The following is a 13,836-nucleotide window of genomic DNA, read 5'->3' on the forward strand; positions in this document are numbered from 1 at the left end:
TGCGAGGACGATCAACTGTCCGTCCTGTCTCCCTGTAGCACTGTCTTAGGCGTCTCACAGTACGGACATTGCAATTTATTGCCCTAGCCACATCTACAGACAGTCCTCATGCCTCCTTGCAGCATGCCTAAGGCACGTTCACACAGATGAGCAGGGACCCTGGGCATCTTTCTTTTGGTGTTTTTCAGAGTCAGTAGAAATGCCTATTTAGTGTCCTAAGTTTTCATAACTGTGTCCTTAATTGCCTACCGTCTGTAAGCTGTTAGTGTCGACCGTTCCACAGGTGCATGTTCATTAATTGTTTATGTTTCATTGAACAAGCTTGGGAAACAGTGTTTAACCCCTTTACAATGAAGATCTGTGAAGTTATTTGTATTTTTACAAATTATCTTTGAAAGACACGGTCCTGAAAAAGGGACTTTTTTTTTTTGCTGAGTTTATGTGGAAAATAGCTATGCTAACAAGATTTTAATGGCTCACTGAGCTTGACTGCTTCTGTGTCATTAGCAATCAAAAGAGCAAACAACACTCAAATAATAGATATTTACAGCTGTGTGTGCTGTATGTCATTATTTTAGTGCTCCCGAGTGGCACTAGTTAAATAAAGGTTATGTAAAAAAAATTGTTAGGCAGTACTACAAAATGTCTCAAATATTCACTCAAATCAGATATTAATGACTACATGATATGCAAGCCAGTCCCAAGAGTTGTAGTCTAGTCTAATTAACTAACGAGATTGGGAGAAAGTCCAATATTAACGTTTCACATTCCTGACTTTCACCAAAGGTCTCTTCAACAAAAGATAGACTACCCTAGTCACCTGGTGAGTTTGACGTGACAGACATTGGAAGGACAACAGCTGTCTCAACAATAAAGATGTCCAGAGCAAAAACCTACTGACACCTCGGACAACACTGTTGACGACAATGTCATCAGAGAGTCAATTCAGGACAAATGAGACATGCCAGTCAATAAAGGGTAAGCTGTTCTATAAATACTTTCAGCTTTTATGGAACTGTGCAATAAGATTTAGTAGCCTTGGCTATAAATTGATGTTGGTAAAGGCCCAGACATTTAATTTCCTCTTCGTTATATATTTGCATAATAGCTAGTACATTATTTTTAACAAAATCAATGTTGACAATAATATTTTATTGGCAAGTTGGCATTGGAAATATACGTTACACTGCAAAGGACACGCCATAAAAAGTGACATCAAAGGATGCTATTCACACTCAAACATGATGGTTCCTCAAAGGTTCTTTGGGAAGGGTGATGGTTCAATGTGGAACCATACTGACCCAAAAAACACTTTGAGCCCTTCAATGGTTCTTTGCAGTTAAAAAATTTGTGATCATTTAAATGTAGGGGCGGAGGTTCAATCGAATATTTTTGGGGCGTGTTTTTTTCACAGCTCTTTTTGTGGAACTGTGAGTGAGAGTGTCATTCCATTTTATCTACTCTCTTGAGGACGATTAATTAAGTCAGTAGTTCTCTAGTCTTTCCTCATGGACCACCCAGTCGTTCCAAAGCTAGCACACATGATTCAACTTGTTAAGAAACTAAGGTTAAGAAATTTGAACAATATGACTATTAAACCAGAAAAAAACACCCTGTATGGTTCTACAAAGAACCTTTGAGATTGAGAAAGTTTCTTTATAGAACCATTCTCCTTAAAGGTTCTATCAAGAACCATAAAAAAGGGTTCTATATAGCCCCAAAAATGGATGTAACCATAGCGGAACCCTTTTTTTGGTGCTTTAGAAAATACTTTTTAATGGTTCTTTATAGAACCTTACAAGTTCCATTTAGAACCTCTTCATGTTCCTAGAAGTAATGGTTCGGCCACACCCGCGGAACCTTTCCAGTTGAAAAGGTTCCTTGAGGAACACCTCTGAACAGGATCTTCGAAGAACCCCTGTGTAAAGGTTAAAACCAGAAACTTTTTGTGATGGGAGGGTTTCAATTGTGAAACTTTTAAATAATATATTGTACAGGTGGCAGCCTATCAGATTGGAGGCGTGGCTTTCAGATGGTTATTTCTGGTCAGCCGTTAGCGTAAATGTCATTCCTGTTCATCATCTTAAGTTTGTATACTGCAAATTAAAAAGTTCCTTCAATATTTATGCATAGTGCCCTCTCTGTTTATTAGCAATGCACGGTCACTAACTCTACCTACGTGTACAGTTGAAGTCAGAAGTTGAATATTAACAGTTTTCACCAAAACTGTCAAAATACTCATCAACAAATGAAGGAAGAACTAATGCAGACAAAATATCTGCACCACATTGTGAGAAAAAAACATATATACAGTTGAAGTCGGAAGTTTACATACACTTAGGTTGGAGTCATTAAAACTCGTTTTTTAACCCCTCCACAAATTTCTTGTGATCAAACTATAGTTTTGGCAAGTTGGTTAGGACATCTACTTTGTGCATGACACAAGTAATTTTTCCAACAATTGTTTACAGACAGATTATTTCACTTACAACTCACTGTATCACAATTCCAGTGGGTCAGAAGTTTACATACACTATGTTGTCTGCGCCTTTCAACAGCTTGGAAAATTCCAGAAAATGATGTCATGGCTCTAGAAGCTTCTGATAGTCTAATTGACATCATTTGAGTCAATTGGAGGTGTACCTGTGGATGTATTTCAAGGCCTACCTTCAAAATCAAAAGAAATGAGCCAAGATCTCAGAAAAAAACCCAGCACAAGTCTGGTTCATCCTTGGGAGCAATTTCCAAACGCCTGAAGGTACCACGTTCATCTGTACAAACAATAGTATGCAAGTATAAACACCATGACCATCACACCGCTCAGGAAGGAGACGCGTTCAGTGTCCTAGAGATGAACGTACTTTGGGGCGAAAAGGACCTTGTGAAGATGCTGGAGGAAACAGGTACAAAAGTATCTATATCCACAGTAAAACGAGTCCTATATTGACATAACCTGAAAGGCCGCTCAGCAAGGAAGAAGCCACTGCTCCAAGACCGCCATTAAAAAGCCAGACTACGGTTTGCAACTGCACATGGGGACAAAGATTGCACTTTTTTGAGAAACGTCCTCTGGTCTGATGATACAAAAATAGAACTGTTTGGCCATAATGACCACTGTTATGTTTGGAGGAAAAAGGGGGTGCCTTGCAAGCCGAAGAACACCATCCCAACCGTGAAGCACGGGGGTGGCAGCATCATGTTGTGGGGGTGCTTTGCTGCAGGAGGGACTGGTGTACTTCACAAAATAGATGGCATCATGAGGCAGTAAAATTATGTGGATATATTGAAGCAACATCTCAAGACATCAGTCAGGAGGTTAAAGCTTGGTCGCAAATAGGTCTTCCAAATGGACAATGACCCCAAGCATACTTCCAAAGTTGTGGCAAAATGGCTTAAGGACAAGAAAGTCAAGGTATTGGAGTGGCCATCACAAAGCCCTGACCTCAATCCTATTGAAAATTTGTGGGCAAAACTGAAAAAGCGTGTGCGAGCAAGGAGGCCTACAAACTTGACTCAGTTACACAAGCTCTGTCGGGAGGAATGGGCCAAAATTCACCCAACTTATTGTGGGAAGCTTGTGGAAGTCTACCTGAAACGTTTGACCCAAGTTAAACAATTTAAAGGCAATGCTACCAAATACTAATTGAGTGTATGTAAACTTCTGACCCACTGGGAATGTGATGAAAAAAAAGCTGAAATAAATCATTCTCTCTACTATTATTATGAAATTTCACATTCTTAAAATAAAGTGGTGATCCTAACTGACCTAAAACAGGGGATTTTTACTAGGATTAAGTGTCAGGAATTGTGAAAAAACTGAGTTTAAAAGTATTTGTATCACCACTTTTTAAGGTGTATGTTAACTTCCGACTTCAACTGTACATATTACCTCAATTACCTTGACGAACCGGTGCTCCCGCACATTGACTCTGTACCGGTACCCCTGGTATATAGCCTCGCAATTGTTATTTTACTGCTGCTGTTAAATTATTTGTTACTTTTATTTTATATTTTTTACTTATCTATTTTTTACTTAGGGGCTTATAAGTAAGCATTTCACTGTAATGTTGTATTCGGCGCATGTGATATCTGTTGTATTCGGCGCATGTGACAAATACCATTTGATTTGTTTCAAATGTATCAAGAAATAATCATATTTATATGCCTAGCAATCAACAAATGTACGTTGTTTAAAGCACAACAAGCCCCAGTCACAAAGGACAGCTCCAAAAAGCCCCCTATGGTGAACAACATGGGAACGAGAAGCTCGTAGAATCATGACTCTTTCAAGATTTCAGTCCATCGTTGGCCGATAGGGGGTCCTGTGTGTCCTTTGGATTACTGACTCAAATTAACAAAATGAGTCAAAAGATTAATTATTTTAACTGAACAAGACAAAAAAAAGCCTAAGTCCATTAAAAGAGCACTACGTCTCATTGGTAAACAATACAACTGAACAGATGAACAGCATTGATTTTTACTCTAACAGGTTGCCCAAAAAATATATATCTTAAAGCCACACCCCTACTAAGCCACGCCTCCACTCCAGGGTTCCTCCAAGAACCCATTGCTACATTGAACCATTAAAAGGTTCCTCAAAAACCCCTCAACTAACTAAAGGTGCAAATATGAACCATTGACTAGCAATGGTTCCTTGAGGATCTCCAGGTTTCCTCGAGTCACCACTAATTCTCTCTTAGGCTGATACAGAGAGACTCATCCATGCTTTTATTACAAGCAGGCTTGATTACTGTAATGCTCTCCTGTCTGGTTCCCCAAGAAAGCCATTGGTCAACTGCAAAACATACAGAATGCTGCAGCACGGGTACTGACCGAGACCAGAAGGAGAGCACATATTACACCGGTTTTAATGTCTCTCAACCGGCTGCCTGAGTTTTAGAATTCATTTAAAGATGCTTCTATTAGTTTTTAAATCAATCCACGATTGTGCACCCCAATACACATGCTTTTAAGTTATGTACCCAGTAGGTTCCTCTGGCACTGCACTTTTAACTATCCCAAAGCCTAGAACCAAGAGGCAAGGAGAGACAGCCTTTAGTTATTATGCCCCTGGAATAGCCTTCTAGAGAACCTGAGGGGGGCAGAAACTGTGGACATATTTCAAAGAGATCTTGAAACACACCTTTTAAGCTTAGTTTTTCCTTCATTCAGTTTGCGTTATTCTTTTGTTTTATATCCATTTATGTTTGTTGTGTAGTAAATATTTCAGTTTTTATTGTCAATGTTTTTTGTTGTTGTTTTTCTTTCTGTAAAGCACATTGCGTTGCATTCCATGTCTGAAATGTGCTATATAATGAAGCTGGATTTGATTTGATTTGAAGAGTGTAAAGTACCAGAAAGGATTCCGCTATTCTTACAAGCCCAATAACCCGTATATGGCACTATATAGAACCATTTGTTTTTAGTGTGTTCCGATAGGAAGGAAGAATAGGAAGGGGAAGGGTTAATTTGCGGCTGGGGAAACCAGATGCTAATTAAGTCTTTGGAATGTCACATACTAGCATTCTATTCCAGAAGCCTTCAGAGTGGGTCAGACATGAAGTGAGGGGAGCGACGCACGTTTCAAATTGTTTTCTTATCTTATTGACGACGTTCAAAAAGAGCATCCACACCAAATACCAGAGCCACAGGTAATGTTCCCTATTGTTTTGTCTGTTGGAGTTTACTTTGTCATATCTGGATTTCAGGTAGCCTACTTTAACTGTTATAGTTAAACAAGAAAATACATATGGGGGAAACCAGCCTAAACCAAATCTAATTTAATCAAATAAGCATATCTATCCAAAATGTGACATGTTTGCGCACTGGTGTCATAAGAGCGAAAAGATGCTGAAGTTGAAATCGTTTTCATTTTCTCCAGGTAGATAAACAAATGCAAAATGGCATTGTCCAGAACAGTGCTGTTGTTATTGGTGTACTCGTTATCACTACATGACACAGTAAGAGGTGTCGCAGAGATATGCCGGGGGACGCACTGCCACGGTGGCGAGACTGGGGATCCCAGACCCTGCGTCGGAGCCCACTGCCTGGGGGGTAGATCATCCAGACCACCGCGGCAATATAATCCAACAACACAGGGCAGATCGGGACAGACAGTCCACAGCCAGCATCATGTGTACCACAGCTCTCAGTCAAGAGGAGACACCACAGACACGTATGTTGTTCAACCACAGCGCGGTAGGCACAGTGACAGCGCTAGGGAAAGCGCAAGGATGCAAACGTATGAAGTTTTCGGTTCAGGATGTACTGGAGCGGATTGCGTTACTCCTCAGAAACAGCTCCAGGCTTTTAACGACACCAGAGACTGTAAAGGGATCGAATGTAAATTACCACTAAGGATACGGCCGAAGCCCCGTCCAAAGGATTGTGTGGGAGAAGGCTGTCTGGCTGATGATGCCGCAGCTTCCAGCCAGCCTTCCCCTGTCCATATGCCGGACAGAGCTGCTCAGTTTCTGGGAGAATTTCCAGAGTTTGGATATCCTGCATCTGAACTTGGCAGTGCGCCTTTGGGAGTGCAGCTCACATGTGACATTAAACCAGGTTAGTATATACCCACACATCAATTGTATATGAAATATATTATTATTAGTGTTATAATGCATTCAAATACTACACAGTAACGGAAAACTGTAAATTATATGGTCATTTTGTGTATTATAAACAGTCAAATACTCTGAAACATTTTACTGCACCATACTGTAAATTATGGTGCATTGTGGGAAAATATTGTGGTCATGGCAAAACATTGCTGTATTTTGTATGGTACTGTCATTCCACCCCACAGAATACAATACCATACCATATCTTTGGTGCACTAATAACCGTTTGACCACTAGTGGGTGCATGGTATTGTTATTTTTGGTTCATTATCATATTTTGAGGGTTGGGCTTGTAATAGGCTATATTTGTTGCACCCTCAAGTGAGAATGCTGTACTATGTGGTTATAGTGCCCCATCAATTTGGATGGGCAGCAAGTATTAAACCTTTACCATGTCCTTTTGGTCTGTTTTGTAGTGATGGGAGTACAAAGCTTCCTGAAGCATTAAGATTTTCCATCCAATTGTGTTGAAAATAAGTTCATTATTCAAGGCTGTGATCAACACAGTGTACACTAGTGGCACCTGCTGGTCAAAATAATTTAGAGCTGCCAAATTATTATAGATGATGTCCCATAGTGTGAGCGTAGCGTAGCCTTTGTCTTCTGCCAAATAAATACCAAACCAATCAGGTGGTTGTTCAGCAAAGCTTCAGACAACATTGATCACATGCTTCTGATAAAGTGATACAGCCATCGGCACACTGCTTCGCGATTTCAACGCATGCCTCGGAGCTCCAGCATTAAACGTAACATCACTACTGTTTTGCCCTGTAGTCGATGCCAGTTTGGAAGCCTTTGGTAAGACCTCTAGAAGTGCAAGTGATATAAATACCCAAATATTAATTAATATGCTGTAATACGTAAACACTTTACCTAGCAGCCAACATGCTTGCACCAATCCCTTAAAAAACCCTCTCTCAATGAATTTAATTCATCCATTCATTGACCTTTTTTTTACAGTATAATACAGTACATTTTATGGTATTGTACTTTGTGTAATTACACAGTACTTGCTTTGATGCCGTATTTATATTGCATTAGGTGTACTGTAATATGAAATACAGAATTTTACTTGCCACGAGCTGCCTGTAATCTACTGTCAAATCCACATAACACCTTTACAGTGTAGGCTATCTATTAAGAAAAACGTAATTGACAGATGAGGGAAGATACATAGTGTGTAAAGGGGTTCCAACTCGTGCCAGATTGAACTCCGTGGATGTGTGCGTAATTTGGAACCCCTTTACACAATGCATATGCAAAATAACCAAAGTAGTCTCATTCCAGAACAAGCGGTTTTGATAGCGATTTATTGTCCGGTAGGCTACATAGATTTTTGTTTAGAAATGACATGGCGAAATGGAAATCACATAATATTCCTTTAATTACTTTTAATTTATTTGGGATTCATTTAAACACGCAACATTAGGCATCATTGCTACCATCTTCTTGTGTTTGAGACCCAAGATGATGCATGCATTGACTGCAGTCCAATTGAACTAGAAAAATGTCTGGCAGTCAAGAAAACTTAGAATGCTTTGATGTCTATAAAAAGCCTGCCTAGGAAACTTCCATTACTTGATGTTGGACTTTTAGATTTTGTGCCAAAATAGTTTAACAAATGTTTTAAAAAGTATTTCATCTCAAAAAGTGATGTACTGTATTATCATAATTTAACTTAGTATTAACCACCATTTCAGTAATGATTTGCTGAACTGTTTTGAAGTCTAATCATCTTAGATTACAGGAGCACATTATTAGTACTTGATTCCAGTTTAATAGCTAGCTATACATAGTTCCACATCCTATCTCTGACTACTCCACACTTTTTAAACCCTGCCCTATTCCATCTCACAGGGGAGAACGAGGTGCCTTCAGAGGATGCCCTCATCTTACACCTCCAACTGGCTAAGGGGCAGGAGAAGCTGGTAGAGGCCCTTCAGGCTCAGCAGACGATCATCCGCGACCTGCAGCAAAAGCTAGCCGAACAGCAGGGGGCACTGTTGGCCCAGCAGCGGGAGATCCTGGAGCAGCAGCGGCGCATGTACGAGCAGATGGACGTGGTCAAGGCACAGTACGGCCTGCTCTCTGACACCGTCAAACAGGTGTCCTTCCAAGGCCTCCAAGGGGAGCTCCAGAGCTACTTCGAGAGCCACCTGGCAGGCCTCCAGAGCCAGGCTCGGAGCCACCTGCAGAAGTCCTATGCCGTTCGCAAGGACATGCACATGGATGTAGATGCTAAGTTGATGGATGTGGTCGGGGAAGCCCACCTTCCGCACCCCCTGCTGGGGTGTGGCGCCCCGTGTGGACCGGAGGATTACTGTGACTTCCAGAGGGAGCCGCCGCAGTGTGAGAAGTGTACCATGTGCCCACCTGGTTTCTTCCTGGTCTCCCAGTGCTCTCCCAATGCAGACAGAATATGCCAGGACAGAGACGAATGCCTTGAATTACCAAACCTATGTGAACAGGGAGTGAAGTGCCTCAACACTCCAGGTAAGGCTTACAACATTTCTAATTTGTAATTAGACATGATATCCATCCTGGTTCCAGAAGTCCTTTTACTGAATAGTCAACTAAGAGTATCAAGCAATTTGACACATGCTCATATTTCTGATCTCCTTCTCCCATCTCTTTGTCGTTGTTTGATGCTGAGCAGGAGGGTTCAGGTGCCTGGGCATGTCGGAAAGGGAGGCTGCTGCTGGAGTATGTGGCCATGACTACTTCTACAACCAGGAGCTTCCGGAGTGCCAGGCTTGTTCTGACTGCAATGGAGAACCCATTGCCATCCCCTGTACAGCCACCAGGGATTCTGTCTGTGGACCCTTCACAGACAACCTGATGTCCCAGTCCTGGGGCGCCACCGTGACCTTGCCCCCAGCCAGGGCCCCTGGCAGCCACATCTTCCCTGGCCTCCAGCTCAATGTCCAAAGCAAAGAAGCCAGCGACTTGCTATCCAACCATGCCGGCCGGCTATCCTTCCAGCAGCACGGCTTGATGTGGCTGGACCATAACTTTGCCCTAAAGCACAATTGCAGGAACTTCCTCCAGGTGGGCATGCGGCTCAACAGCAGTCAAGAGGAGGAGGGCCACGACCTCAGTGGGGTCCGCATTGAGCAGCCAGACGGGAAGTACTTCCAGGGAGTTAGCGTTAGTGGCAGCGCAGAGGTCGAGCCCAACCACATGCTGACACTGTTCCTGAAGAGTCCCAACCAGCATTGCAACCAGAGTAAGGACCTTCAAGTCTACGAACTCAACGGGCCTTCCTTCAGCATGCTCTGGCTGTCCCACGATACTGGAGCCGTGGCCATGACAGCACAGATGTCAATGTCGGCCCACTACCAGACCAACTACCGTCCAACCTTCCGCATCACCTCCGTCTCTGACCCTTACATGGTGGGGTTGACCCATGACAGCCGCGGGGTGCGCTTCACAGAGAGTGGCGTGGTGAAATTTGTCCTACAGCAAGCGCTGTACTCCATGGGCCACACCTGCATCCGAGAGGGCTTCTCTCTGGTGGCCTACGCCAACCGCAATGGGACCAACCAGGAATTGATGCAGGCATTCAAGTCTGGCGTCAACTACAGGGACACATCCATCACCCTTTCTGGGGCTGTCAGGGTGGATAGTGGGCACTCGCTTAGTTTCGAGATCCTATCCCCATCCCAGTGTAATATCCGCTACTTTGGAGACAGTACTGGGATCAGTATACTGAGCCTTATCTGGATCCCTTCAGCTGTCTCCTCTGCTCTGACTGCCACAGTGTCAAGGACAGGCCTTCCCTCTGGAGTCGTCCGCAACAAAGCCCTCCTCTTCCAGCAGGTCAGCCCAGAATCAGACCAAGTGCGCTTGGCCCGTTCTGGGGAACCCAACGCCCAAAAGAACTTTGTCTTCCGGGGGGATGGGACAGCTAACGTGGCCCTCAACCTGAAGCTGATCCATTCGTGTAACGTGGTGAAGCTCACCCTGCACCGGCAGGGGGGCAGCGGGGAGGGTGGACAGGCTACACCCGTGGCCCAGCAGATGTCTGGGCACATGCCCGAGGGCAGCGAGTGGGCCAACGTGGGCCTGAGGGCCTCCTTCCAGGTCCAGAACGGTACAGCCATCTATGTGACACTGGACTGCGTACGTGGTCGTGTTAACCAGATCACCCACAAGGGAGGCACTAACATATCCATCCTCTGGGTGGCGTTGTGATCCAAAAATAGGAACTTTTTTGTTGTTGACTCTGTCACATTTTGTCAACACGTTTTAGAAAAAAATACGGTTTCGCACAATTTCAAATTACAGAGCAAATTTGGAACCTCACTTAACTTCACAGGTGCTTCCAAGGTAGAGGAGATTTTTTGAAATGGAAGGTTGTGTTTTGTCTAATGTTAACATTTTTGTCATGTTAATGTTGTTTGTATCTTATGTCTGATACTTTGTTGATTCATTGATTATTTTTGGATGACAAGTACTGATTTTGCTCGAAGTACTTCGGCTGGTTGAGCAGTGACCAATTATTTTGTATGGAGTAAGCTGAATGATGTGTGTGTGTGTGTGTGTGTGTTTATAATGTTTGTTATGCTTTTTATTATGCTATATCTTATTCCATCAATTTCCTGCACATGAATATGAAATGTTGCCTTTCTATGCGTGTGTATTGCAGAGTATTTTGATAAAAGAGCATTTAAATATTTTTAAATGTATTATATTTAACTTTCACCAAGCGGTTATTTTTATTTCATATTTTCAATAACTTATTCTGAATTTTATGTCACTTAAAATAATAGTAGTGTAAAATTGGAAAAAATTTGTGTCGATATACTATTGGAAACAATACCTTACTTCATAACCAGAATTGTACTTCAATCTCTTTTGATAAAACAAACAAACAATCACAGTTGTGTCAATACTGTACTTCTAGGATACATGTATGTCAAACAATAGAATTATGTTACAAATATTTATGTGACCATGGAACTACAGTATAAGTGTAGTATACATTACATTTACTTATATAAATGGTGTAGGGAAAGTTTATCCTCAGATTATTATAATTTTTACATTTGATAGTTCACACAAATCAGGTTTTACGTAGCAACAATATGTTAACTGTTAACTACATAATGTATGTTATGCTTTAGCCTCAATACTCTTGGCCCTGTGGAAGTGCTGCCTATGCATAGCATTCTTAATTGCCTTTGTGCGTGTTCTGTCCCCCAAACAATTAGACACAATGAAGTGTTTCAGCGATTTGGCAGCGAAGCAAAGCGGTCGGTCACTGAAATACTTCGGCTTTATTTTCACTTCGCTATGCAATGCCTGGTGATTTGTTTAACTTCACATGTATTGTAGAACAACAATGAGTGTATTCTTTTTTTCAAAGCCAAATAAAATTCACAAATATTTTGTAAGATGTTGATTCTCCCTCTTGCTTTAAAAAAAATGGTATGTACCAAAAAGTGATGAAGAGGTCAGCATCTAGGTGGAATATTTGGGATGAGATGAGATTGATTGAGATGTCATTCATGTAGAAAATGTATGTCCTGATATAGAGGCTTTGGTAAAAATTTGAATGAATGCACACAGTCTCACCTCCACCATGTGACTGCATCACATGATATGAGCCTAATTCTTCAGTCTTTTCAACCATGACAGCTTTAAAACTGACTCCACCATCCTGACAACCATCATACATGAAATACCCAGTATTTTCCACAGTTTAAATAGAAAACTAAACAGTCAGACATTACTCATGTCATGGAGTCCCAAACATATTGAACCTATTTGAAATCAACTTTTTGAGCAAGGTGTCCAAATTGCAGAAAATAAATCATATAATTGTACTAATTATTGGTCTTGAATCATTTTAGAATTAATCTATCATATTTAACTCACAGGTAAACTATCCCTCTCCAAACATGACTAATAGTGGCTGAATCGGAACGAAAACTCATTGTGAGAAATAATAAAATGTTTCTGTCTGCAGTCTGAATTGAAAACAGGTGTTTGAGATGGAGCGCCGCTTCAGATTTCTCATGTTGTAGATCAAATGGGACCCGCAGTGCATGAGGGGAAATATCAAAGCCAGCAGAGAGACAGAGCTGTATGTGTGTGTGAGAAAGAGGGAGAGAGAGGGAAAATGAGAAGAGAGAAGATGTCTATGTGCATCTGCGTGTATGTGGGTGTTTATGTGTACGTGTACGTACGTTGTGCATGTGTCTAGAGCAAAACAATAGTGTGCATTATTAACCATGGACCGTTAAGACAGAAGTAGTAAAACTGAATTTTCACTTTTTAATGTGAACCATGTGTTTCTTTTACATTTCTCATACTTAACACTCAAATGTTTGACACAAATCACGTGTGTGTGACAGTCAGTTTTAATTCATAAAAAGACAGTCCAGTATCATTTAAAAGATGGACCGTTAAGGTGCTATGAAACCTGAATCACTGTAAACTTATCCAGTGGTGTTTGAGAGGCCTACAAAAGAGACATCATTCACCACCACAAAGCATATACTGTATATGCAGTTAGTTTATTTACCCTCTTATGGCTTATCCACTGATGTATATTAACCCTGGATTTCTGATGCTATGAATTTGCCAATGAGAGGCTTTGAAGGCATATCTTTTTTGTTCTTGCAGTGGGGACAGAAACATTAGTACTTTCACAAAATTATACTTTAAGGAAATGTTTTATATATATTTTTTAGCTCACATAATATAATTTAAAAGTACGCACGAAGGTAGGTGTCTGTAATAGAATAAATGTGGCAAAAACTAATGTAGATATTTATAATTGCATTTCTACAGCTTACAAAATATTTTTTACGAAGGTGGGGGAGTGTCAAGATGGAGGCCTTAAAAAGGACAAACCCAGAGCAGGAGTCTAATCAAAAGTGGATGTGAAAGCAAGTCATTCCTCTTGTCTGCAGTCAATGTAAGCCATGTGGGCTCTTTTCCTCTGAGGCCACAAGCCACCAAAAAAATACAATAGCTACAGGAGGTTAGCCTGACATGGATTGGCTGTCTGTATCTTCGTGTTGTATACTGTTAAATATGGTAGTTTCTTCTTTATTAAAAAAGAATTTAGGCCCAATGTTGATGTCTAACCCCAAAAATATTTTGAGAGGATGTGATGTCACACACAACATCATTACATAGCATCACTTTGAAAAGAGAGTAAAGTGGGAAAAACACATTTTGTGCATTTGTGATGACTCACTGTAAA

The 13,836-nt window shown here is 41.3% G+C and overlaps 1 protein-coding gene across 1 annotated transcript; it reads left to right on the forward strand.

The window, feature by feature from the left end:
* The first annotated feature begins 650 nt into the window (after window positions 1-650).
* Window positions 651-12,016, forward strand: nell3 (NELL (neural EGFL like) family member 3). The gene is made up of 5 exons (XM_071328786.1): window positions 651-978; window positions 5,536-5,651; window positions 5,882-6,561; window positions 8,478-9,113; window positions 9,277-12,016. Exons 3-5 carry the CDS (start codon window positions 5,901-5,903, stop codon window positions 10,812-10,814), a joined length of 2,835 nt encoding a protein of 944 aa, XP_071184887.1. The 5' UTR covers window positions 651-978; window positions 5,536-5,651; window positions 5,882-5,900; the 3' UTR covers window positions 10,815-12,016.
* Window positions 12,017-13,836: the final 1,820 nt, after the last annotated feature.

The sequence above is a fragment of the Salvelinus alpinus genome, chromosome 10 (genome assembly GCF_045679555.1).
Source record: "Salvelinus alpinus chromosome 10, SLU_Salpinus.1, whole genome shotgun sequence".
In the NCBI taxonomy this organism is placed as follows: domain Eukaryota; kingdom Metazoa; phylum Chordata; class Actinopteri; order Salmoniformes; family Salmonidae; genus Salvelinus; species Salvelinus alpinus.